The sequence below is a fragment of the Harpia harpyja genome, chromosome 4 (genome assembly GCF_026419915.1).
Source record: "Harpia harpyja isolate bHarHar1 chromosome 4, bHarHar1 primary haplotype, whole genome shotgun sequence".
In the NCBI taxonomy this organism is placed as follows: domain Eukaryota; kingdom Metazoa; phylum Chordata; class Aves; order Accipitriformes; family Accipitridae; genus Harpia; species Harpia harpyja.
Genome location: NC_068943.1, coordinates 49,740,834 through 49,768,276, shown reverse-complemented (window position 1 = coordinate 49,768,276; position 27,443 = coordinate 49,740,834). Strand labels below are relative to the sequence as shown.

General features: G+C 40.6%; 1 protein-coding gene across 5 annotated transcripts in view; it reads left to right on the top strand.

The window, feature by feature from the left end:
* The window catches only part of RTN4 (reticulon 4), a 47,869-nt gene that overhangs the window by 14,718 nt on the left and 5,708 nt on the right, over positions 1-27,443 (top strand). Inside the window, exons 2-5 of one of the 5 annotated variants that reach the window (XM_052783953.1) lie at positions 1,744-1,800; positions 2,642-5,083; positions 19,903-20,110; positions 23,561-23,699. In XM_052783953.1, the coding sequence (XP_052639913.1) occupies positions 1,744-1,800; positions 2,642-5,083; positions 19,903-20,110; positions 23,561-23,699 (2,846 nt within the window). Of the gene's footprint in view, positions 1-1,743; positions 1,801-2,641; positions 5,084-11,978; positions 12,190-16,123; positions 16,284-19,902; positions 20,111-23,560; positions 23,700-27,443 lie in introns of those variants that run through there. The other 4 variants (XM_052783954.1, XM_052783957.1, XM_052783958.1 and 1 more) reach the window with 4 other exon arrangements.

Below are 27,443 nucleotides of genomic sequence, written 5' to 3'. Positions count from 1 at the left end.
TCTCTCTGTGTGGTCCTTAATAGGAAAATGTAATTTCTAGAAAACTGAACAGAAATCCCTTTGGCCTGGCAGGAGTTGAGGAAGCTTCTAAGTCCTACACTCCAATTTCATTACTCTGTTTTGTTATATCTTGCCGTAGATTATAAATGTCACTTGCAGATATAATGTTCTGTGAAACAAAACCAACTGACTGTACTGTGACAGGAAATGTAGATTGTGAGGAGACTTGATTTTTGGAAAACTGCTGGCAGGATTAACTTGAGTAAGCCAGATGGGTCACGAGTATCTTGAAGTGGCATTCCTTTAGCAGAAAGTCATGGTTTAACGCCAAAACAAAAATTACCTTAATGCCTTGCTTTACTGGATTATTATGTATGTGCTGCTGGGTCTACCATATTTCTCACTTTTTGCCTTCCATCTATTAAAATTGATTGCTTCTATTTTTCTTTGCTTTTAATTAAAAAAAGTTAAGTTCTTAACTCTTTCAGTACTTGATTTTGTCCAGGCAAATAGCAAAACTAAAGATTGGTGATGTCTGTACTGGAAATTCAAAATCTAATTGAAATGCTTTAATATAATTTTGCAGTCTGCTAATACAATTGATGTAAATTGCAAATATTCTTTAACAGCCTTAATTTGAAAACTTTATGCACTCTTCGGAATGAAATATATTTACCTAAATGTTACTATTTTTACATTAAGGTAATGCCAACAGGCCTGGGAAAAATACTGCTGTTGACACAGAAATCCAGAGAAGGGACTGGTTTTGATTTGCCTGGTTCCTAGTGATGGCTGCTATTGCTGCTTCTAGAGTGGTTTTTCATGAAATGCTTCACGCACCTTAGTAAAATGTCATAGTCGTATGCTTTTACTTCAGATAATGTGCAATACGAAACTCTGGGATTTCTGGGATTGTCTGGCTTCTCACAATTGTGCATTAGTGAAGGAAGGTGACTTCCTTAGCTTAGGAGAGGCGTGTCCTTCCTTATATTTCGTTAGTTCTTTGAGTGGAAATGGGAGAGGTGGGATTGTCTTGTGAAATATTAGGGTTAAAACAAATTCAGCAAAGCAAAATATGCTCCTTGGATCATGCCAAGGAAGGCTTTTAAAATAATGCCTTCATTCGGAAGCTTGTCTGCATTATAACACGACAAAAATAGTCAAGACGTAAAGATAAAGCAAATGGTACAGTCATTTACTGTTATCAGTTTGATCAGTATCAGCCTGCCTGATCAGTGCTCTGTTTGTGGGGAGTTTCAAAGCTTACTTTAGTCATTTTAACTTTTCACAATTTTTGCTTGAGTCTCTTTATCGCTGCTGTTCTCACACAAGTTAGTTGGGGTTAGGAGGCCCTCTGACAAAGTGAGCTGATTAAGGACAGCGTGTCATTGTCAATGGCAGGTGTTTTTTCTGGTGCTAGAGACACTAACTGCTCAGTAGTGTGGAGGTTTGGAGAATAAAAATAAAGAGTAGCTGCTGTGGTGTATCTTACCTGATATTGGTTGCTGGCATGGAGGGTAGATATCCCTCAGTTACAGCCTCAGTAAAGATCCCATTGTGAATGGAGAAATCCAAGCTTTGTCTCTCCCAAATTACCCGGCTTGTGTCTAGTTCTGTGGTTCTCTGCGGGTGTAGATACTAGCTGTGGATCTGTTTGATTTACTGGGAACTGACTACTTGCGTGCTTTCTCCCCTCTTCAACCTAGCCTTTATTTCTGCTGAGGTTGTTTGTTTGTTTTTCAGATGAGACCCTTTTTGCTCTTCCTGCTACATCTGCGCCTCTGATGCACTCCTCTGCAGGCAAGTTCTTTCTGCTCACCTTTGTCTGAATACATCCTGCATTTCTGATCTGATCTCATTAACCCTTTCCAATTAGTCTGCCTTTACTAAAAGTCAGCATGGGTCCAAGAATAGCCTTTACCACATTTTTCAGTTTTGACTTTTCAGTTGATCTCTTCAAGATCTTAATACACATTCATTTCTTTGCATGGTGAACTGTTTTATAAACAAGCTATAGCCATCTGTGAATTCTTGGACCCTTGATGTAGGAAAGAAGTTGATACTATTAACAGGTTAACACATCAAAGCGTAGTTGCTTTGCTGATTTAGCAGAAGGATTTAATCCATAGTAACTTTCTGCAGTATTTTATATAAGTAAAATTTGTACCTGTAGTATTTACTTAGTGAGTTTTGTTAGCTATGCTGTCCACCAAATTCCCATTAAAAAAGTGTCAAAAAAGACTTCTTACTGGCATGCACGTTTGTGCATATGTTTATGCACAAGCACACACACATACCCTCTGTCTGTCTCACCTTGCCACCCCACCCTCCCTTTCTCACTTTGTTAATATTGCCTGCTGTACTTGGATGCTCTGTACTTGTCTGGCATCTTCAGCTTTACTGTGATCTTTGTGCTGCATAAAGTTGCTGCTTCTCTAGCCTCTTGCATACTTCTCTGCTAGAAGAGGTGAAATAGACTAGCAGACTTTAACTGATACTTTGTTTTAATGGCTAATAGTATTTATGCTAGAACTTGGAAGAACCTCTTAATAACTAACATCATGTGAACCTGTCATGAAAGTTTGCATTGACTTTAAGAGCACTTGCATTCTCTAACTTTCCTTTCTGTCCACGGTCACAGAAAAAGTTATGGACTTGCAGGAGCAGCCAGGTAGCACTAAGTCGCTTGGTCAAGAGGATTTTACTGCAGTCCCGCTTGATACTGCTCCTTCTCTTCCCTCCTTCTCTCCTATCACAGCTGATCCCTTTAAAGAGCACACAGCCTTTGATACACTCTCAGATGGATTACCTGCAAGAGGCATTTACAAAGAAAATGCGAGTGAGGTTTATAAAGAAACTATGGAAAATGCAAGAAATCCATTTCTTGCAGAGGGAAATGAAAAAGACATTGCAGAAATTAAATGCTCGGAACCCCCATTTGCTAAAGCAGAAGCAGCCATTTTATCTCAAGCTAAAGAAGAAACACAGCTAGAGGGCCCTAAAGAATTACGTAATCTGGAGAAAATGCCTGCAGAGCAGCTGAAAATCTCTCCAGAAACTCCTCAAGATTCGTTTGAGAAAAACGAGGAAGACCTCTTTTATAACAAATACAGAGGTGGTGATCATGGTGAAAAAGGGGCATTGAAAGACGACCCGCTCAGGATGGAAGAATATGCAGACTTCAAGCCATTCGAACCAATATGGGAAGTAAAAGGTGCTAGTCACGGACTGAGCAGCATGAGAGAGGATGTTGGAAGTAAGATAGATGCCAAACTAGAAAGCAGTTTAGATGAGAAATATGATGTAGATAAGCTGAATGTGCAGAAGGATTACGAAAGAGAGAGTGAAGGCAGCACTGAAGATCGCTCTTTCCCAAGTACCCCAGAAGCTGTAAAAGAACCTTCACAGACTTATATCACTTGTACTAAATTTGAATCCTCTATAAGTCCTGATGGTAACAAAGTCAAATCTCTTTCTCCACTAGAGGAAGGCACTTCAGAAAATAGAACTGATGATGAGAAAAAAATTGCAGAAATGAAAGCTCAGATGAGCACAGAACAAGGTGATTTTAGCGCTCGAGCAGTTGGCAAGCAGGAAGGCCAGGAAGCTGACTATGCTAAAACAGAGAGTGTATCAACAGTGCCGTCTGACACTGCAGCAAATATGCCTGAAGGTCTTACTCCTGACCTGGTGCAAGAAGCATATGAAAGTGAAATGCATGATGTGGCATGTACAAAACTTGCTTATGAAACACAGATTGATTTAGTTCAAACCTCCGAGTCAGTACAAGAGACTCTGAAACCCGTGACACAACTCTGCCCCTCATTTGAAGGGTCGGAAGCTGCTCCATCACCAATATTGCCAGATATTGTTATGGAAGCCCCACTAAGCACTGGGACTGCTGGTGTGGAAGCATCTGCTGTGCAGCTGGAAGCTTCCCCATTAGAAACATTTATTCCTACTGCTAATTATGAGAATGTAAAAGAAGAGACTGAAACTCCCTTATACCAAGAGGCAGTGAACGTACCACTGACACAGGCCCAAGAAGCAAAAGAGGCATTAGCGTTTAAAAAACCTGATCGTGAGAGTAGTACCAGTCCTGAAGATACAGAGACTCCATATATATCTATTGCCTGTGACTTAATTAAGGAAACAAAGGTCTCCGGTGAATCTGCCTCTCCGTCCTTTACAGATTATTCAAAGACACCGATAACAGAATGCATTTCTCAGGATGTGCCTGAACACAAGGAACTTGTTGAAAAACTGTCTCCGCAGTTTGGAAAATCTGACTTGTTTAATAGCCAGGTGATACCTGACTTTACTGAGAAAGTGAGCGAAGATCCATCTCTCATCTTAAAAAGTAAATCAACTGAGAATATTGTACCTGATGATGAACATGAAGAACGACTGGTGGATTCAGCAGCTGCCATGAGCAAGCCTTATCTGGAGTCTTTCCAACCTGAACTGGACTCTTCCAAAATTGTTGCCACTCTGCCGTCTGAGCCAACACCTACAAAAATAGCCAAGGCAGAGAAGATTCCTCTTCAAATGGAAGAGCTAAATGCTGTGGCTTATTCAGCTGATGTATCTGTTGCTATGGAACCAAAACCAGGAGACAACAAAGCCCTCTCACCCATCGAGTCTTCCCCAGTCCCAGTGGAAGAAGACTTTGTGATGTTAGCTCATCCTAAAACTGCTCCTGAGTTTGTGGCAGAAGCTACTGACAGAGAAGTAATGCACAAAGATGAAAGTGAAGAGATCAGTAAGGTGATCAAAGGTGAGAAGAGGCAGTTGCCTTGCCCAGAGCTACCCTGTGATCTGTCTATAAAGAATGTAGAAGTAAAAGCTGAGGAAGATACTAATGCCTTGAAAAAGTCCTTGGAGGCTGTGGACAGAGAAGTGCCTGAAGTATCCATGGTGTCCTTACCGGCCACAGATACCTCACCTTTATCTGCTGAAAAAGAGATAGTCAGTGTAGTAAAACCAGAAGCTTTTGAGAAGGAAGCTGAGCGAGAAGCTGCTTCTGTTAAAGAAAAGGAAAAACCTACTGCTGTATTTTCAGCAAAGCTGAATAAATCTTCAGGTAATCTGTGTATGCTGTCTTGCAGTTCACTAATCTGCGTAATTCTTTAGCTAAACTTAAGCATGTCATGACTTATTCTTTATAAGTCACTTTCTGTAAACTTCTCTATGTAGGCCAAGAGTAACAGAAAATGTTAGTGCCTGCACTTTTACCTTTTTCATATTCTGATTGCTTTAGTACTTTTTTTTTTTTCTGTTTATCAGGGATGGACTCACTGTCTCCAGTTTTCTCCTTCAGTTCTCCTGCTGGTGATCTGTTGATACAGAAATAAGTCACTACTCCCTGCAAGCTCTTCTGTGGTTGTCTACAGGCTGGGCATTAGGTGGCCTTCCAAACTTGGTCTTAATATGCGATAGTAAGCTGAGGATGGTGTTTCAGTCTGTGTACACATGATTTGAAGAGGCGTTTCTTTCTTTTCATACACAGTTCAGACATCAGACTTCAAAACTCAGGAAAATACCCTTGCTGCTACTGTATGTGTCTGGAATCTGGAAAAGAACCTGCGCATCTGTGCTCATGTGACTTGCAGCTTTCATTAGATCAGGGCCAGTGGTTTAAAATAAATAGTGCACATGAGGGAGCTTAGTATTCAGGTTACTAGGAAAGTGGCCATTAAGAAGTAGAGTCTCCTGCAAGCATTAAAATTGATGTATACACAGCAGGGATACTAATTTCCATTTCTCTTTTCAGGTGGAGCTTGCACTTCAGTGTAGTTAATCTTTCTTCTGGTAATGTGTAGTTAAGTAACAGAAAGTTCAAGGAATGATAAGACCATTTTTGTGTTGCATTCTGTTCTCTAAACTGAATGCCTCATGAAATTCCAGCTCTTTGTAGACTAAAGGAGTACTTTGCTTTTTGATACTGCAGCACTCTGCTGCTGCTTAAGTCTTGCACCAGAAGCGTTCCTGCTAAAAAACAGCTACTGCAGAAAGCGCAAGGACTCTGTTCTAAACAGAAAACCAAACATTAGTTTGACTCAGCAGTAATATATTTTTGCAGTAGCTGCAGTCTACAGTTCATAAAATACTATATTCCTAATGTATGTCTTCTGTATCAAATGTGTTTTGGAAGGGAATAACAGGTGTATGTTGAGGGGAAGGTCAGGGTGTTGGTGCAATTGAAAAAGGGTTTGGAAAATAAGGTAGAAGATGTAGTTTTTATGTTTAACTTTGCATGATAGTTGCCATTCCTCCTGTCTCACCTTATCTATACATACAAGTAAGCAGAAAGGAGAGAGTTTTGCTTTTCCCATGTGATGAAATTTCAGTGATACCTGCACTGTTAAAACACTGTGCTTGTGTTCTGTGAAGACTTCTCTCCTTGCACTCAGACTTCCAGCAGATAGTACTGTCTAGAGAACAGCTGCTGTGTATCTTATACTTAATGTCAAGCAAGGGGTTAATTGTTTAGAGATCAGACTACTTAAAAAAAAAAAAAAGAACATTACACTTTGTATACTAGTTTTTCTTGGTTAGTTCTTTTAACAGGAAGCCTTTGCAGAGGTGTCTTTAATCATTGCATGGATCTAGCTGTCTGGGGGTGGCAAATCACTGCGTTGGGAAGAAAGACTCTTACTTTGGGTCTGAGGAGGACAGACCTGCTGCTCTTCTGTCTATGGGAAACTGCCAGAGAAGCTGCACATAGAAGCATTTGCCATAGCAGGAGAGGAGAGAGCTGAACAGTGTCTTCGTTCTCCCATCTAGTGGCACAGCACTGGAACAGGGCGTATGTCTGTCCAGCACTGGTGTTCGCTGAGGAGTGGGAGCTGGGCCAGGCACAAGGCTGGGCTGGGGGTGTGGGAAACTGGGGAACTCTCTACAGTCTTTCTGTCAGTATCATGCTCACTCTGTAAAGCAGTTGCAATTTTAATTTTTGACATGCTGTGTTGTTTGGGAAGGGAATTTTTTTTTTTTTTGCTTTACTCTGGAGGAACACTTAAAGCTAAATAGATGAGAATACTAACTAAAAAAAGTGGTCCATTTTTTCTAGATTTTTCTGCACAGTCTGTGCTGCTTTTTTTTTTTTTGCTCACTTCTGCTATATTGTAGAATACAGAACTGGACTTCAGAGACCTGCCTGAAGAGTCTAATGACAAGCTACGAACAAAATCAGTTGTCTGCTTTTAATAACAACACTGTGCTTAAGCACAATTTCAAAGTAGCATCAAAGAACTAAAACATACACTTGTCTTCCGCACTCTCAGAAAGGAGGGGTGATTCATCACAAGGCCAAGAAGTGGCCTGTGCATGTGTTTGGCCTTCTGAGTCTACCTTTATTGTGTGTGGGGTGTTTTTCTGTCTTCCCATCAGCGGAACTGAAATACATTTTGCTGTGCCTCAAGACTTCTGGAAATCAGTTGGCATGATTGTATGACTGATGCTTGTTAAAACATTAATCTGAACAGCCTTATGGGTGCACTTAAGTAAGCATTCAAGAACCTTAATTTAACAGTGCTGTTTTTTGAAAGCTAACCTAAATGCCAGCATATCTATGTGTACCTGAAAGCGTAACTTCCAACAGTCCCGGTATACTGCATGGAGCTAACAGATACTCTAAAAGGGTTGCAGATTTTTTTTTAAACTCCACCACTCCAAATAAGCAAATGTAAAGCTTTGAACAGCCTCCTGGGGAGAGGGAGGTTTGTTTAATGCTGCCTGGCAGACCCTCGGATAACCTATTTTATTTTGTAATGGTATCAGACCACAGGGACCTTGTGTACTTCATAGCTGCACAGATTTAAAAAACAAATAAACAAAACAAAAAAACCCCAAACCAAAACAAATTCAGAATTGTAGTTAACTATGAAGAAACCCCTCTCCTTGTAAGACGCTCCTATTTGTAACAATTTCAGCAGCAACTACCCTGCTGCAACACCAGCAATCCCTACTGTCTTAGATACAGTGATTTTTTTTTTTTCTTTTTTTCCACCCTTCCATTTCTCCATATGTGCTGTATTTGGCTTCCTAGCAGATAACCCTGCTGCTTCACTCTCAGGTGACTTCAAAATACACATTTTCTGTTCTCCATAAAAATGCTGCATGTTAAGCTGTGACTTCAGACTGGATGTTTCCTGATTGTTCAGATGCTGCTGACCTGTGCCGCAGCTAGTACAGCTCCAGCTCCTGCCAGGGCTGGTGCTGGGGGGGAGTGTGCATGTTACAACAGTGCCCCAGGGAGTCCTGCTTTAAGGTGTGCTCATAAAGGAGGGCTTTGATGCCATCTAGTGTTTGTAAATGAAGTGTAACTCCAGCACACTGCGCTTTTCGGAGGGCATCCCAGGTTTTGAGAAACTGAGCTGTTGAAATTAGTTTAATATTCTTCGAGTTGAAAACTAAATATACGTATTGCAGACCTTAGCCCTTCTGTTGTACAGACTTTCTTCGCTGATAACCCCTTATTTACTTTTAGATAGAGATCATTAATTCTCCCAAATAGGCTAGAAAACCATACTTTCCATAAACCTTTTTTTGATTGCTGGGATGTGGAGGATTTTATATTACTTACTGGGTTGCAAAATCGAAGTATGTTGTAGAACCCCCCAAAATCTAAACCTCTGACCATGACAAAGTTGTGTACCAAAATGTAACCACGTTGGCAGTTTAAATCTCTCAGTATATTCATGTTGAGCGTTACAATAATATTTGAAAATTTGAGATCTTTACTATCAAGGCAGTCAGTTTCACAGGATACCCTTGTTTCATGGTGGTTTTGAACATCAGGCTCTAGACATTCATTTCAGATTAAATCTTAGGGGTTTACAGATCTCTTGTTTTCATAAATGCTGCAGGGCACTTGAATTGCAGAAATACAGCTAATTACTAATATCTTACATTTCCTGGATTTTCTTGAGGGTGCAAATTCAAAGGTGACGTCCAAGCAGGAAATGTGCTTTGCGAGGGTGCCTGAGTGGTGCTAATGATAAAGCTTTTTCTTTTTACTCCTGAATCATGGGGGCAGAAATGAAATACTTTCTGTGATTCTGTAACAGTAAACCAGGTCATTACAGTTATGTGAAGCTTAAAAGAAATTAGAAATGCTGCCTTACACCAGCACTGTACCAATTTGGTTCATTTCTGTTAGTTTTCATATTTGTAGCTAGTTAAATAGAGCCATTCAGCAGATGGGAAGTGTTTGGTTTGGGGTTTTGTTGTTTTTCACTGGGGAAAAAATACCTTGGAATGCCTCTGGAGTTTCTTTCAGGAGCAGATTATTTGTAAAATATCATTTAATTCAATATAAAATGATTTAATTTCATCTGACTGTATTCTTAGATTATTTGATTGTTCAAATCTTCTTTTATGCTACCAGGTAAATAATAAATGGAGACTTCTGTTCCAGGTTGGAGAATTTGCAGAGGAGTAGGAGGAATGGGGGGGCACACAACCTTGAGTGAAATTTTTCTGAAGGCAAGACCTAGACCTGCTGTGTTTCATTAGAGCTCTCGCATCGCCTCTGTTGAGAGGCAAAGGCTTGTATAGCTAATGCCACTAACAGAGCAAGGCCTTTGGGGAGTTACTTGCAGAGTGGCAGAATTATGGAGAAAATGGAGCATTTATGGTAAGTTACCAGCTTTCTCAGAACCACATATAGGCAGCCAGCATTGAATGAGGCTTCGGGTGAGAGCAGAGTTAGGTAGTCATCCAAAATTCTTCCCTGTGCAAAGTCAGGAACGCTCTTCAGTACAAAAATGCTGTTGTTGGTCCATCTGCTCGGGGTGATTTAATGACTGTGTAGTGAGTAAAGTACTCGCCCTGCAAGCATGCAGCCCCTTTGAACATAGGTGCATTAGTAGAAGAATGTGTTTAGAATTGATTGCATCTGTTTTAGTTGTCTGTGTGACTTGATAATACCATCTTGTAAGTAGCTTGTTAGTTGCAGTTTTTGCTTAAATGTTGGCGTAAAAACAGGCACGCAATTTCCCTAATGAAACAATAAAGCTTATACTGAAGTTTGTTGGCAGTGCTGGTACTCGGTTTATATGTAGAATAGGGTTATATGGGTGTATCTTGCCTGAAATAAGAGATGTGAGTATGGACGGATACAGACTTCATTTTAGGTATCATTTGCATGGAGTGGTAAGGGTGAACAGTGAGTATGCGAAGAGTAAAGAGGAGAATCTTGAGGGCAGGGAGAAACTCCTGTGGAGGGAGTTAGTGGCTCATTGGAGATGGGAGAACAGGGACTGGTTATGCAGCCGCTGTCACTGCTCAGCTGTGTGTTTGTCCGTGTTCTGGCTGCTGCTGATTTGCTGTGGCTGCATGGGTGGCTACAGCGAAATGTCTGTTTAGGAATGTGTTGCATAAATGCACTATATCAAGTATGTAATATATGGAACATGAAGAAGAAATGAAGAGGCTTTAATTCTGTATGACTAGAAATTTGACAGTTAGTGGAAAGAACTTTCTAGAAGCATCAGGTTTCTACACTAATTTAGAGATAATGGAGTCATCCAAACAAATGGGGGAAAACCAGATTTTGGTTGTTTCCAGTTGATCTTAAGAATCTCAGCTCAAAGACAAGTGGATTTTCAGATGTGTTTTGTCCTGGTTTTGTATAGTGCAACTTTTCAAATTTCCTTGCGCTATGATGTTTGAATGTGTACTTCCCACTTCCCTCCTATAGTATGTGTTTTGATTTGCCTGTTGAAATTATGAATGAAATGCGTGTCTTTATAGAACTTAAAAATATATGTAACTGGTCTTGCGTCAGAGAAGGCCTTAATTTATGTAGCAATTGAAGCAATAAGCAGGGCTTTTGGGTAATGTTATGGTAATCTTCCCCCGTGTAAGATTATCTATTCTAATGAAAAGTAAAACTGTCTATTTAAGGACTGAATCAGGATCTCCATCGCAGCCAGTCTACAGTATTTTTGTGGAAATGTGTGAATGCCCTTTTCTAGTTCCTTAGAAAATGGTGTATCAGATTTTTAAGAGGCTTTGGAGTGGTGCTGGGGAGTTTTTAAGATCTGGGGCTGACAATAAAATGCTAAGAGACTCCAAACTAGAAGAGTAGTCATTTTTTTCAGCAGGGATGGAAAAAAGCATGACAGCATTGTTCTCGCAGCTCTTCTCCTTCGGGTTTTGAGTTTCTGGTTTATGCTTGTCTCATGTCTGTACAGTACTTTCTGTATGTTGCTTTGTATATGTTAGTAGCGTCAACTTTCAGGTTCTTGTTTTTATTTAAACGAAGGGAATGTTTAATTGTCAGGTCTGCAGCTGACAACATAGGATGCTGATGTAAAATAAAAAAGGGAAGCTGTTTGGTTGTAGGAGTTGGGCAGAAGGCTAGGTAACTGATCTTCTCCAGCCTCCATTAAGGTGAATAAATATGGCTGAGCAGTTCATAAGGCCTAAAGACACCAGCAAAAAGACTTCTTGTGTGCTTCATGAGCCTCTTGCTTTTGTTACAGGCACAGAAAGGGTCCGATTCTGTTTTCCTTCAAGCTTTTTGTTGAAGGGAGAGGTGTTACAAAGATGTCTCTGTTAGTCTTCTAGACAGACATCTGGTTGGTGTTTTTTTTTTGTTTGTTTGTTTTAAAAAGCACAAACCACAAAGAGGGCAAGACGTATATCTGGGAGGCTTGCAAATGTGTTTTAACCATTGTTCGAAAAGCTTGCCTGGTGACTCCTTTTAGCTCCGCTCTGAAAAGCCGCTTAGGGCGGTCCGGCCTTCGTGAGCCCGCACCGAGCCTCGCTGGGTGCCGCGCCGCGCCGTGCCGGGAGAAGCCGGCTCCCTTCGTGCCGGCGATGCCTAGCTGCCCTGCATCCGCCCGGTTCCATCGGGAAGCCGTGAGAAGCCACCGGCTGCGGCGGGGGGGGGGGGTCGCTGTACCCCCGGGGCCGGAGCATGAGCCGCCCGCTCACAGCTCGCACTGCGTCAGCCCGCCCCCCGCCGTCAGCTGACCGGCCTCCTGCAGCACCAGTGCAGCAGCGGCGGCGGCGGCAGCAGGCTGCGGACGCTGCTGGGGAAGCCCATGTTTCCCATCCTGGGCTGTAGATTGCTTCTCCTGCAGCTGTCCTCTTGGTATGCATAATTGATAATCACAGCTGGAGGGTAGAGCGTTTGTGGAGAGATGGACAGTCAGCCGAGCAGTTGGAAGGATAAGGGTATTTGTTCTTTTACCTTTTTTCCTTTTTTTTTTTTAAAGCTAAAGATGCTGCGGGTTGTTTTTAGCAAATGGTGTTTGTAGCATGTGTTTGATTGTGCAATATATCTGCAGAGGTAAGACCTATTTGTACTCTATGCAAAATTGTAAAAGCCGTAGGTTAAAATGGGTAAATATGAGCAATGCAGAAAAATGAATTATTTACGTAGGTGAAATAGCTTGTGTGACACTGCAGATCTTTTTCAGTCCTACAGAGCGTACTAAAGCTTGTTTTGGTATGCACTGCACAAATACCAGCATAGTCCGAATTTAGTTGATGTTCATGTGAAATTCCTAGATTATTAATAATTTAACAGTACTAACCATTAACTTGAAAGATTGTAGTGTCTGCAGTTCATGTAGCTCAATTTTATGAGGAGAAATCGCATGCAGACTACAGCAGAGTGGTGGGGGGGTTCTGTTTGGCATAGCGTGTTTGGAGTCTACCCTTAATCACATTTGCCTAGGATTTTTCATAATTCTGTTGGATTCTAGGTAAAACTGTGTCTGATTTTTCAGAATTTACAGCCACAATATCAAATTGTTTTAGGTAAATAAGTAGCTAACCTTAAATTAGTGTGGTTCTGACCTTTGTTCCTGTAACCACCAATGGGAGATCACCAGTGTAAATCTCTGTGGATCATTATATTAGTGCTCAGTGTGTAAGAGTTTAAGCCTTATTTGAATATGTAATCTTCAAACTTTAACAACAAGACAAGCTTTAAAAAATTTTAATAATCTCTGGATGCTTAAATATCTTCTTAAAGGGCCCTGTCATGCGTGGTACTTGTACTTGTGAAGTTTTCCTTTTTTTTTTTTTTAATAACTGTTATTCAAAAATCTGTGGTTTCTTCCACTTGGACAAAGTTCTCAGCTGTCTAGAATCCATAGAATGCTCTATCAGAACCTAAATAGGTAGGAAAAAAACCCTGCAGGGGAAAAAAGTTTGCCTTTGCAAAACAGTTTCTAAAAGTTCTAATCTTTCATTAAAGGGCTGTAAAATACCAGGAAAAAATATTCTGCAGTGTTTAGTAGTATATTCTTGATGTGTAACTCGTTTAAATGTTCAGCACTCCGTACATCAGGCCTGAAATTCTTGGGGTTGGGGGGAAAAAAAAAGGGGGGGTAAGCTCAGAAGGTGTTTGTAAAAACTGAAAGGCAAGTTACCTTTGGGTATTCAGGCCCAATTTTCAGGTTTTCTTTTACAACCCGACGAGCAGGGTTGGTGGTGGTCAGTTCCTCGCTGCAACTGAAAGCAGACATTTGTGGGCCTAGAATTTGAGGCCTTGAGAAAAATGGACTCTGCCTTGGTTTAAAATTAATGTATTGCCAATCATGAGCATGCCTGTGTGGCACACCTGGGGGGAACATGCTAACCAGTGCAAGCTGTGCTGTTGCAGCTGCATGGAGGCCAGTAATGTGGGGTCTGTGCACTTGGCTTCTTTGCCAAATGTAGACCTGACTAGCATGCAATGGAACTGTCATCAAATGAACAGAGCAAACCTGAACCCGTCCTACGTGCGTATTTTGTGCTGCTGTAACTGCTGCAAGCAGCGTTTTAATTCCTCTTCCCCCCTTTTTGTTTTTACACAGTGGCATCCCCTCAGGTGGAGCAAGCTGGTTTAGTGGCTATTTCTCCCTCCAAGGAAGTCCCTAGTTTAATTGTAATTAACTTGTAAAGAAAATGGAAGCAGAGCAAGAAGTTGGTTTTCTGGGGAAGCAGAAGAGTCTGGTTCCTCTCCTTTTGCAACTGTTCTCGAAGCCTGGTTTAGTGTGGTTTCTGGTAGCATTTGTTTATAACGAGACAACGGCACCTTGTTTCATGTGTTCTTCCTTCGTTAGGTCAGGCTCTAGTGGCATGGAAAATGATGGGTAAAGTTCAGGGACTGATTACACTGTCCATCTTGCCCCAAAATAAATATAGAAGCAAATATTGCAACATGCTTCTTTCCATGCTAAAAAATAACCTTTTTTAAAAAAAAAAAGTCATAATCAAATCTAAAACCAGAGAAGAGCCAAAGTATGGTTCATATTTAGACTTTCTGGCTAAAGCACTACTTTCTAATTAATATAATCCTAAACTTAGTTTTGGTATGTGTAGTTTTTGTGCTACAGCCATAGTAGTTGAGGAACCAGCACAGCGAAAAGTGGTACAACCTGTGGTATTGATTAATACTTGTCGTATTAATCATCTAGATAGGCAGGATGAAATAGGTTTACCCTGGGGGTGGCATGACTTTATTTTTAGCACTTCTAAAGACAGGGCCCCATGGAGTAATTGGTACTAAAATGTAACATTTATTTATTTAGTTTTTAGTTATTTCAATGAATTGTCAGGTTTTAATGGCTGAATAATGCTAATGGTAGGATGAATGCCACACTATATACTCCCAGGCTATCCCAGGATTTTTTTGTTGTTGTTAATGTGCTGAAAATCTATCTGAATTCTGGTTCAGATCAGTTAAATGGTGGAAAAGGTGGCATAGGCTTGTGCAGCCCTTGATCTTTTTAAATTTTGATTGTGAGTAATCAGGGCTTTGGAATGATTTTCCCAGTTTGTACGTTGTGCGCGCATGCACGGGTATATGATCAGGTAGAAATGAAAGAAAAATGCTGCTGTGGCTTATAAGTAATTGTTAGGTAGCATTTGCATTTTGGGGGGACAATCTGGTAGTGAAGGACTTTGTTTTCATTCTAGCGTGTACTTCTGAAATCTGTATCACTTTTTCTTGCTAGTGATTGTGGGGCAGATGCGCCAAGTCTGAAATGCGTGTGATGCAGACTTGTTTTCTGACCTTTGGGATCCAGTTAGACAAGGCTGTCAGTCCTGCTGGACGTGCCACTCCTTTGTAACATCTGTCCCTCGGACAGGGAAGGCTCTGTTGGTTGAAGTCAGCTCCACGTGCTTGGCACCACGTGCGGTCGTGCTATAACCACCCAGTTTCACCAGCCCGGGACTGTTTTGTTGTTGCTGACTTGCCACAAGGCAGTCAAGGACCAAACCGGCTTCCAACACGTCTGATCATGGTAAAAGGAGGCTTGAATTTTGTGGCCCAGCCTCTAACTGCTCCTACTTAGGATGTCAACCATGATTTTAAATGGTCGTTCTGATGCAGGAAATCTTGAAAATGTCACGCCCCGGTCTGCTCATGGTGTTTGTGCTTGGCAGACTTTGAGGTCTTGATGGGCTGGTGTCTTCTCCTTGGGGTTGGTCTGTCTCCAGCCAGGGCTGCCCCACGCCGGGCTTCACCCGGCTTTGAAAGTGACACTGCAGGGTCACATCTTGTCTATGCAGCTAGATATGCTGCATAAAAGATCAGTGGAAACCCTGAAGATTGCTGTCATGCATAAATATGAAGTTTATTTAGCGTAACTGGGAAATGCCTCGCTGAACAGACATTAACAGCAGTTCACCTAGTTGTGGTCATGTACTGGTTTTTGCTGGTCTAGAGTTAATTTTCCTCATAGCAGCCTGCGTGGTGCTATGGTGACAGTTGTCACCGTGCACTTCGGAGGCATTTAAAAGCTGCCTGTTCTCCACACTTCTGTTACATTTCTGTGTTAGTACAACGCTGGCTGTTCTTAAATTGATCCAGAAAAGGCTCTCACTTGTGCTTTTACACTATTATTACTATTATTAGAAGAATAGAAGGAATTTCTGCTTACCTTTCAGATTACAGAACAGTTCTAGTGTAATGGCCGCTGCTCATACAATGTTTGTAAATCGTACACTGTTTGCATTTTTTTTTTTAATCTCCCTTCTCCTTTCGCACAAACAGCCTTTCTTTGGCGCTGAAACCCTTTTTTTGTTTTGTTTCTAAATACTGGATAGAGCGCAGTTGTTCATTGTGAAGCCGAACCTCTCGCTCCGCAGCTGCATTCCAAGGACTTAGGGCAGGGGCAGCCATTGGCGGGGGCCAGCCAGATTTCGGCAGCAGGCAGTTGCGTATGTCTGCCGACCTCCGAATGCCCTAGCAGGAAGTGAAAAGGCTCTGGGTAGTCAGCTGTGCAAGATCTGGGTGCATGCAGGCACACTCAAGATGGATGCCAAAATGGGTTAGTCCCTTTTTCTTGGTTTTCTTTAATAGACGTGAATTAAACTCGCTTGTAGATCTCGAGGCTTTTAATTTCTCTTTCTAAAAAAAAAAAAAAAAAAAAAGAGGGTTACTTGCTTCAGGTTTTTTTTTAAATAGAGGAATATCAGGTTAAATATATTAAACCACTTGTTTTTGTCATCAAAAACTGGTATGAGTTGTTCATTTTTAAGTTAAATGTCCGTGAAAGAAAATACTTCAAAAACAAACAAACAAAAAACCCCAGTGATAAACCTATCACGGCACTTGCTTTAAAAGCAAAATGTAATTGGATGAGTTCTGCGTGTAAGGCACGGATGCTAGCAGTACTATTTTTAGACGTGCCAAGTGACAGTTCATGCTTACCAAATGTAGGCAGCTGTTCTTGCTTTAGAATAGGCCTGGAATACTTGCATTAAATGCATGAGATTATAGTTCATATTGTATAAAATAAAGCTTAAAACGGTTTCCATGAGGAAGGATACTGCTTGGCAGGGCTGTTCCTGAGAATTGGTGGGGTTTTTTGTTTTTCTGTTTTTTTTAATCTGCTCTGAGTGTCCTGAGTATAAGTTAAAGCCAGAAAGCTGCTTCTAGTAATGCTTTTAATCTTTTCTTTTACTTCAGAAAGAAATACAGATACCTGTTTCTGATCAATTGGAGACTATCAATCAATTTCATCATGTACTCTCTTGGACTGAAAATTACAAATCAGTTTTTCAGTGACTTATAACACTGAATTTCCCTTTGAGGAATTTACAATGAAACCAGATATGTATGTCATTAAGCTGAGGCTGATTTGGTAGTTCTCCAAATGGAGGGGAGGGAGACGGACTGAGGAAAAAAGCTGCCTGTGCAGCTTCGCTCTGGTCTGGGAGGTCCTAGCTTGGGGATTTTTCTTACCGGTTACTGAGAACAAAAGACTTGAAGATGGGTCGCTAGACGCCGTTTGGCATTTGTGGTATGCTTTAATTCCAGCAATTTACCTTTGTTTCTCGTATTTTGGAAACTGTCATACAGATGAATTGCTGTCTTTACATTCCTTGTAACTGGGTTCAGCTGTAATGTGTTACTGCTTGTAATAAGTGATTTCCTGTGAAGCAGTAAGAGCCCACTATCAGTGGAGACGCTTTAAAACTGTGTTACAGAGGAGGGAGTATCTCATTTACAGAACTAATGCTATCTGCAAACGGAGAGGAGTAGGGCTCATACTTAGTGTGACGCGTGATATGGGAGCAGCACCCAGATTTGAATGTATGTATGCTCAAATTGCAGCATTTAAAAATAGTTTCAGTATTTGAAGCAAATAGAAAGAAAGGAGTTTTTTTTTCAAAGATCTCTTGCATGATTTAGGAGCACAAAATCCACCAACTTTTTTTGGCAATACTGGTTTTGAAAATCTCACCCAGGTGTTACGGATAGCTGCAGCTCAATTTAGGTTTACAGTTTACAACAATCTTTAGGTCAAGCTCATTTGTAAACTCCTTTTGCATGCTAAACTTGCTTAACGTAAGGCGTGCAGAGACACTAATAGACACCTTTGTAATTAGAAGCAAAGCCAAAGAGACCAAAGAAAATGTTGTTAAATTTAGGGATTATAGCCCTACGTGTATAGCCATACAAAAGGAAACCTATGATTACTTGATTTTTTTGTTTGTTTGATTTTTACAAATATTTAAGAAAAGTTGTCTTGCTTAGAGCTTCATTTATTCAACAGGGAAAATAGAAGTGCAGCTTTGTAACATGAAGAGACCCAGCGGAATAACAGGTCAACAGGGTGCATGGATAGGTTGGGCTGCAATTTGATGAGGACTTCAGATTGGTGCTGTTCTGAGACAGTTGGCTGCTCTATCTCTCGCCCCATATGTTTGTGGAGTCACATGGTGAACCACAACCAGAATCTGATCTGGCTGGCTGCTTAGTTTTTATTTTTTTTGGTACAGTAGTTGTCAGTGGCATACAGAAGCCCAGGCTGGTCCTGTGTGTGGCCATGCAGAGGAAAGGAGTGGAATTGAATGGTGGTGAAGGGGTGAGGCTGTTTCTTTCCACAACAGTTTTGGTTTGTGATAAATTTAAGATGTTCATGCAACTGCAACCTGGTTCTGTCTGCAGAACTTCAGGAAATTTCTACTGAAATGTGAATTAAATATTTGGATAAAATATTTTGCATTTTAAAAATCGTGGCTTTAAGTTCCTGACCAGGGTTCTCATCTTTCCAGCGCCTGCTGCTCGGTATGGTTTCCCTACGGAAATAATCAGGAAGGGACTTCAGCTTCTGAAACATTGTGAAATTGCACCATAGCCCCAGTGGCATTTTCATGTTGTACCTGCAAAGGGATTATGCAGACTTTGCCCTACAGAGGCTACTAAGTATTAGTGTTGGTGCATTACCACATTTTCGTCCTGTAAGAAATAATAGTCAAATTTTATTTTTTAATTTTCTTTTACAGTCATTCAAAGTAAGAATCTGTTCTGAATTGTGATATGCTATTTTACAATTAACTTTGGTGATGTTCAGGATGAGATACGATTACTAAACTTGCAGTGTAATAGTAATAATTTTTCTGTAATTTATCTTGAGTTCTGTATCTAATACGTTATTGCTATTAACAAGCAGTTTTGATGCAGAAGAGGAATTTGTTCTTGTGAAAATCTAATCAGCTGTAGAAGTAGAAATCATGAAGAGTGAGTTTTACTGTGTGTCTCATTGTGGGGTATAAAACTAGACTAGATGCCCCTGCCCAGTTCTGTACTCAGCAATGGAGAATGGTGTTTGCCAGATTTTATGAATTCAGTAAGGTAATCAACTGGATGCAACAGCACCTCAAAACAAACAAATCTGCAATGGATGTATTAAGCTGTTATCTATGACTTGTGCAAAGGTGTAGTTTAAACAGCAATGCTAAAAATGGCATAATATTGTGTTCTCTCATGTGGGTTGCTTAAGTTAAAAATGAACTTGGTTTACAAATGAAGTATTTTGCATTGGAGCACAGCAGATTTAGCCTGGATTGGAGTTTTAGTGAGATTATTCCCTCTTGATGGCTCAGTCTGTCACCCATAATCAACATTATAAACTCCCCTGGGAATGTCTTCAGTGAAAAGGAAACAAGATGAACTGTTAATGAGTCTTGAGCAGTGCCTTTGCCTCTACCAGTCTTGCAAAGATATAATGGTTTAGAGATCTGTTGGTGTCTTGTCATTTGTCCTAACAGGGAATCGGAATCGATCTCCTCAGTGAGTGACATCCACAAAATGCGCAAAAATAAAATGAAATTAAGCACAAACTGCTGTGGTTCTGGTGCAGAACATAGCAGAGTAGTTGAAGAGATTAATTCTGACATTGCTTAAGGGCAGAATTGTTCTCAAATTTTAGCAACTACATTTGAGCTAATCCTAATAACAATAATCCCAGTAATCTGAAGTCCAATGCAGAATCAGTGCTAAAATAACCTATTTCTAGTTGTCATTTCAGCTCTGGTTTGACAGTGAGATTGCAAGTTCCATTCCTGATGACTCTCAGCAGTCAAGTGAATCATGTTTACTGTTTTCATATGGCTGCGAAAGGTATCTTGTTCTAATTTCTTACCTTTTTTAAATTTTAGTTGTTGACCTCCTTTACTGGCGAGACATTAAGAAGACAGGAGTGGTGTTTGGTGCCAGCTTGTTCCTGCTGCTTTCATTAACAGTGTTCAGCATCGTGAGCGTGACAGCTTACATTGCCTTGGCCCTGCTTTCTGTGACGATCAGCTTTAGGATATACAAGGGAGTTATCCAGGCAATCCAAAAGTCCGATGAAGGCCACCCGTTTAGGTGAGATTTTTCTTTTAATTAAGAAAAAGTGTGTTGTCTTGGGGAGCAGCAGTATTGGTGCTGTTAGAATCAGTAGATGACATATGCTGTAATATGTTGCATAATAACGTAAGTAGTCTGTACTGAAAAATCGGTTACCCAGCCTACGACTACTCTTCTTTCAGTTTTTCTCAGTGGATATACACAGTGGTAAAGAAAATGGAACTGAGTACTTGGTACAGGGGATTTCCCTGGGAATGCTAGAGTATCTTAAGTTACATTAAAATAAAAATAAATCAATTCATTCAATCCAGTGGAGTAATATGTGCATTTTAGAGTGGTATAGTCTTCAGAATGTGAACCAGTGGCAGATGATGGACAAAATTTAAACAATACCCAGGAGATGCAGCACTTTCAATGCAATATATTTAGCAAAAATCAGAATAAATGTAGCAGGGGAGACTTCTATCTTTTTGGAACTTTTTTTTTAAGAATTCTCTTAAATTGTGTTCTAGTATGGAGCAGCATAGCTGTGTTCTCCACATGCAAGGCTGCCTTGTCATCAGCAGAACCCAGGTTCTCATTGCAGCCTGCCCAGGTCAGAAATCCAGCAACTTGGACTCTCAATTCTAAGGCTTGAGGAGTTGAATCATAGGATTAATTTAGGTCCTTAAAGAGGACCTCTGAACTCTTTGCTTTAAGTGATGAGCTAAGTCCTTGGGACATACCATGTGTGCACTTCCCTGTGGTGCGGGAATACGGTATCCGTGGCATGCATCCTTTCCTGTGTGGAATACAGTGGTGCCCATTACTGCAAAGCTGCATCTTAAGAGAAATACAAACTTACGCATGTGTTAGGGTATTTACTAAGAGTGCATGTTTCCTGTTTCCATACCAGCCCTGTCCCACACTGCTCAGACTTGCTTCTCTCCTTTTATTAATCGATGAAGTGTTTCAATGTCAACTTCCTTTGCACCTTTCAGAAACTCCTGCTTGCCCTCCTATTTACAGCTTTCTTACTAATTTTGTGGTGTTTCCAATTATTTTCGTTCTCTTCCTCTCATCTTCAGTAAGGCAAAGTAAAATGTTTTCTTGGGTTTACCTCCATTCCTCCCTGGCTATGTGTAGTGGCTCATGTACCCAGTGGAAGCCAGTCTGTGCCTAAAACAGCAGTGGGACCAAACTCTGGAAAAAAAGGAGTATTTGCTTTCAAGCTTAGATCTGCTGTAAAAAAATACATCTGAACAATTGGCACCAATGTTCAGTGTAGCTGAAATATATATGAAATATAATCTTTTGTAAACTTAGTTTTTTGTTTGTGGATTTTTCGTTTGTTTTTTTTAACCATCAACGCCTTGTATGGCGCTTCTTATTCACCCTTATTAGGGTGAGTAATTCCCGGCTGAGATCCCGTTTGCTTTTTCTACCCAGTAGTGCTCTTCAGTATCCAAACAGCATTTCCAAGTTTACCAGTTAAGTTTTCTTAGCAAGAACAAGCCAAACTTGTTCGACCTGTGCTCTTTCTGCAGTTTATTTCTAAAAATACTGATATTCCTAAGAAGCTTCCAGGCATTCTTGTCCAACTTACCTGGTTGCTCAACTTTTTATTTGTATAGCTTCAACTACAAGAAGGATATTTTTCCTTGTGTTTAGTTTGGCAGTGAAGAGCACATCCGTGAGGTGAATTTGATTTTTGATTCAGGTACTGAGTATCTTGCTGATGAGTTGAGAAGGGTGTGCAGATTCAAGCCAAGTGTGGATCGCAGAAGGCAGCCTTGAAATGGCTGCCCTCTGTAGTTACCCTTTAAAGTATTTTTATTTGTTTTGGACTTGCCACAAGGCCATGTTTAGCTTTGCTTTAAATGACATACATAGGAGCCTCCACTCCGTGTTTATTTTTTAAAAAAATCAAACAAAACTACCTGGAAGCAGAATCCCCCTCTAAATGAAAGTAAAAGTTTAACAGCTGTAGTAACTGTAAAATGAGTGCTCTGTTACAGATGTGCTACATTGCTGCTCCTTCCTCCAACATGCAAATTAGATAAATTTTTCTCTATTTAAAGGGTCTAAATTGCCATAGCCACTGCAACTACAAATAAAAGTCGCAGTGTAGTAGAAAGAACACTTAATCACATAGGAGCTTGTATCTTCCTTTTCAAAGAACTACTGTCGCTAACTGCAAGAAATTTTTTTAGCAAATGATGAAAGACTTGCTGATTTTACTGTGCCTTAGTGTCTGTGTTACAGCTTAATGGTAACTTCAGAAGTGCCTTCCAGATATATGAATGGATATGTTGCATTTGTAGGATTTCTTCTGTTTGAGAAATGAAGGAATCTCAAGTCTGGTAGAATATTAGGCTGCCTAATACAATAGTGTCCTGGTTTCAGCTGGGATAGAGTTAACTGTCTTCCTAGTAGCTGGTACAGTGCTATGTTTTGAGTTCAGAGCGAAGAATGTTGATAACACTGATGTTTTCAGTTGTTGCTCAGTAGTGTTTAGACTAATGTCAAGGATTTTTCAGCTTCTCATGCCCAGCCAGTGAGAAAGCTGGAGGGGCACAAGAAGTTGGCACAGGACACAGCCAGGGCACCTGACCCAAACTGGCCAACGGGGTATTCCATACCATGTGACATCCCATCCAGTATAGGAACTGGGAAGTGGGGGGGGCAGGGATTCGCCGCTCAGGGGACTGGCAGGGTGTCGGTCGGCGGGTGGTGAGCAATTGCACTGCGCATCATTTGTACATTCCAATCCTTTCATTATTGCTGTTGTCATTTTATTAGTGTTATCATTATCATTATTAGTTTCTTCTTTTCTGTTCTATTAAACCGTTCTTATCTCAACCCATGGGTTTTGCTTCTTTTCCCGATTTTCTCCCCCATCCCACTGGGTGGGGGGGAGTGAGTGAGCGGCTGCGTGGTGTTTTGTAGCTGGCTGGGGTTAAACCACGACAAATAGCAAAAACTGAGAATGACACATACCCCATGCCCCCTCCAGCCTCTCATTTTTTTAAACAGATGTTGGCCTTAGTGTACTAGATGACAGCATACACTGAGGAGTAGGAAGAAGACTTCATAGACCAAGCAGCGTATGGGTCAGTGGTGCTGGACGCCGTTTTGGCGTAGCCTTGTCTGTTCACGCTTCTATGTTAGCCAGCACACCTTTTTTGCCTAGGCCAGGTGAGACTGCGACTTAGTAGATGCACTAGCACAATACAGCAGTAAGAAGAAACAATTTTTTCTTTTCTTCTAAGAGGTTGTGGGGTTTTTTTTAAGGTTCACTTTTACCTTCTAAGAATAACTTCTTAGGTTAGTTCTGTTCTATCCTTTTAGCATTCCTCACACAGTGAGGTTTTTCTCTTTATAGCATAAAAAGAACGTATGTTGATATTGTATATATAACACATAACATGTTGATACTGTTTGGCAGCACACTTACAGTAAAGTTTCATAAGCTCTTCTTTCTTGCAGGGCTTACTTGGAGTCTGATATAGCTGTGTCTGAAGAGCTTATTCAGAAATACAGTAATGTTGTGCTCGGTCACATTAATGGCACAGTCAAAGAGCTGAGACGTCTCTTCCTAGTCGATGACTTAGTTGATTCTCTGAAGGTAAGTTTACTTCAGCTGTAGGAGTAGCAGCCTTGTGTAAATAGATTCCTTGCTGACCTAGGTTAGCAAAGCCCACTGGGCCTTAGAAACATGAATGAACAATAGCATCTTTGGCTCTGTATAAGTAAATAATGAGTTCTAGTGTGGTGGTTGGAAGTAATAAGCCTTTTTGTTCTTCAAGAAGTATAGCTTTCTGTTAGCCACACTGAGTTGAATTTAAAGTGCTATGTGTAGTAATACAGTTGATAACTTTATGTGCACGTTATTTTGACAGTATAATAAAAACAAACAGAGAACTGAAATAAGCTCTGGCTCCATGCAGTTCAGCTGCTACACCTCCTTGCTGGTGCTTAACAGCAGAAATCTTTTAAGAAAACAAGACACTGCTCCAATATGGGCATTCAGAATGTGTCACTAACATGCATCTGTCCCTCTTGAAAATCTCTGTTTTGGGCTAGACTGCCACAGTCTGGTTTTGTTTTGGTTTTCAATTTGTTTCTGTCCGGAGATGAGCAAGTGGTTAGTGCATAGTTGCTTGCCTTAAACAGTAGGAGTTCTTGTGTCCACTTTTTTGCTGGAAGAGCGGGGACTGAGCGATGTCCTTGTTTTACTAGGAAGGTGGATGCTTGTTGCAGTCCCTGGATTTGGGTGTGAATAGCTGCTTCTTTTAGTGATGCAAATTACTGAAATGGATTTTGCAAGTTACTCTACCCTAAAGCATGCAGTACTGCCTAACAGATATCTTGAATATGTCCAAGTAGTATTTAATGGGGTTTATTGAAGGTGGCAGAGCAAAACTGACAGTGATTAATAATAATAATAAAAAAAAGAATTGGCTGAAAACCCTTCAGTTTTGTTCCGTGAGAATAATATTCTCTCCTTTCAAGCTAACTGCCTTTGTTTTTCAAACAGTTATTTCCTTTACTGAGTTCGTTTTGTCCATTTCTTTTTCAGTTTGCTTAATCTTCTTGAAATAAAGGTGCATTTATCCTCCAGTAAATCCCTTACTTAGTGCTTTGTAAAGTCCCTTGAGTTGTTGTGGGGTTGGGGGAAGGGGGGGTTTCTAGTGAAACTTGGAGAAAAATAGGAAGGCTGTAAAAGTCTTTGTTATATTTGTGGAATGGAAATTGGAGGCAGATCTCAGGATCTTACCCAGAGTTTCTAGATCCAGTTTCTCATTATGCTCCAACTTAAACACAGAGTTTGTGCCGGAATAGTTGCACCTGATGCTGTGCAAGTCTCCTGCACTAAAAGGCCTTTCCCTCTGGAGACAGGGAAGATTATAAGGCTGTCGGGTGGTTACCTGGAGTCTGCTGTTCCTGGTAAGGATTCATGTTCTCAGAAAGGAAAGAGGAGATGGGATATTAGCCTGGGGTTTTGTGTAATAATCTTTCTACTCCTAAAGGGTTGTGCAGTAAAATGCAATCATTTTATGGCAAAATGGCTTAAATAAGGCCCGTTATTGTCTGAGCCTTGCTGGTGTTTCCACACAGGGTCTGAGTTTTGATGGCTAAATCCCCTCACCGCTGCCCATCGGTTTGGTCTGTAAGGAGCTGTGTCTCGCCTTCATGCTTAAGTGACTGAGTACTTAGGATTCATCTCTGCAGCATGTCAAGGCCACAGCCTCGACTGAACCAGTTGCTGTTACACTGCTACAGTTGCATTTTGATACCTTAAACTTGGGGTGTGAGGGACAAAAGGAACATATTCTTTGTTTATTGTGTTTTTTAAGGACATTGAGTTTCAATGTTCAAAGAAAAGTTATTTTGCTTAAGTTGTGTTTGGATCTGATTAAACATCATCACAGGAAAACTTGTAGTCACAAGGTCACTTGTATTTCTTGAAGGAACATACCACAAAGGGCTTAATTTATTAATCTGAGTTATAAGAATTTCCACACCATTTGTTTAGAGATCATAATCCCTTGCAGTAAAGGAAGAGGAAGCAGTAAACAGCCAACTGCTGTTTCAGTTAACACTGTTTGAAAAAGTAGGCCTGTCAGAGGAATTATGTTAGAAGTAGAATTAATTCCAGTCAGAATGTCTTCAAGGCACTCTAATAATTTTTAAAATACTATGGTATATAGGAAAGACATGTTTAGTCAGCTGAACTAATTAATTTCCCCTCTCTTCTTCTGACACTTAAAACATTTTATGTAGGTTAATTAGTCTAATTTACAGTAGTTGGGAGCAACCCTTATATGAAACCAGTGAATGTCAGGACAGTTCACAATCACAAGTTACTGATTTTGAAGAGTTTGTGCTTGAGGAGAACATTAAGATGCTGGGGCCTTATGTAATGTAATGGCCCTAGTTTAAAAAAAATAAAAATATCTTGGCTCCTGTAGTTTAAACATCTTCACTATAGGAAACAGCATGTTTGTGTATAATTAAAGTTACAGAGCTTTAATGTAGAAAATGTCTGCAGGTCAGTTTATTGTGTGTAATAGTTCTGGCTGTAAAATCTGTCTTGTTAGGATTTTTTCTTTTTTATTAAACAATGCTTCACTCATGGAAGTCTTAAAATGGACTCTAAATATTTATGCAGCATGAGAAGTTCCTCACAGCTCTTGAGGAGCAATTCCAGAGGAGCCCTTGCCAGAGAGTTCCAGGAGAAACTGCACTTTGTCCTGATGAACAGCGATCTGGTGCTTCACCCCCAGCTGCGCAATTGTAGCCGTTCTGACACTGGGGCACAGTTGCTTTCAGTTTGTCATTGCTCAACTGATGTTTTGAGAAACAGAGCTCTTTGCTGTCTTTGAACTATTTTATAGTAAAGAAACTGATACATCGGACATTTCTGGATTTGCCATTAAATTGCAGTATGCTTTGGGTACTGGGGAGTCATTAATCATTGGAATGAGGTAGGCAAAAACTCGATTCAGTCCATCAGATATACTGTATTTTTTACTGGTTTAGATATCATTGTAATGTTCAGGCTGATCTTGGGACCTGTGCTTTCCTTCTGTCCTGAGTGTGTAGGAAGAGCAACATTATCTTTGTAGGTCAATCCTGGGTTGCCTTCTGCTTTTTTTTTTTTTTTTTTTGTCTTGGAGCTTTAAGTGTTTAGATGTGTTTCAGGTAATCCTTTTTGTATTTGTAAGGTTCTCTGAGTTTGTCTCATTTCTAAGGAAAAAAAAAAAAAGAGACACCAATACAAAGTAGAGACCAATAGGTAGATGTGGGATTGAGATCAACTCCAGTTAATCCAGGAGTGTTGTTTTAACTGTCAGAAGTGTGTGAAGAGAAGGAGGAGTTGTGGGACCGGGGCAGGGGGGGGATGTTTCTGAGTTTTTTTGCTAAACTTCATTTGCTTTGGTAGCCCCAGCCTTCAAAATAGCTGTCCCTTACTGATGTGGTAGAGTGGGGTGGTCTCACTGGGCTCAGTGGTTCCCTCTCCTGCCCAGTATGAATAAGGGAAGTGGATTAAAAATTGCACACACAACACAGTGCATCGTTAGACCCCTATGCTTTCCTGGACAGACTTTCAGAGAAGCAAAGCCTGAGTCAAATGTTAACTCCTGCATTTTGATCTTTCTTGGGCCATAAAATCAATGCTCACTAAATAGGATTGGATAGTTCTGATAATTGTTGGACTTTGGGATTGATTCATATCTGTTACCCCTCTGCTTATATAAACTCAGGTTTTCTGACTTGGTCATAGTCTTCAGCAATATTACTAAATGTTCCCCTGACTAGGGCTGGTGCTTAGCTTCAGTAATTGTGCTTGTGCAGAGGAGATCTT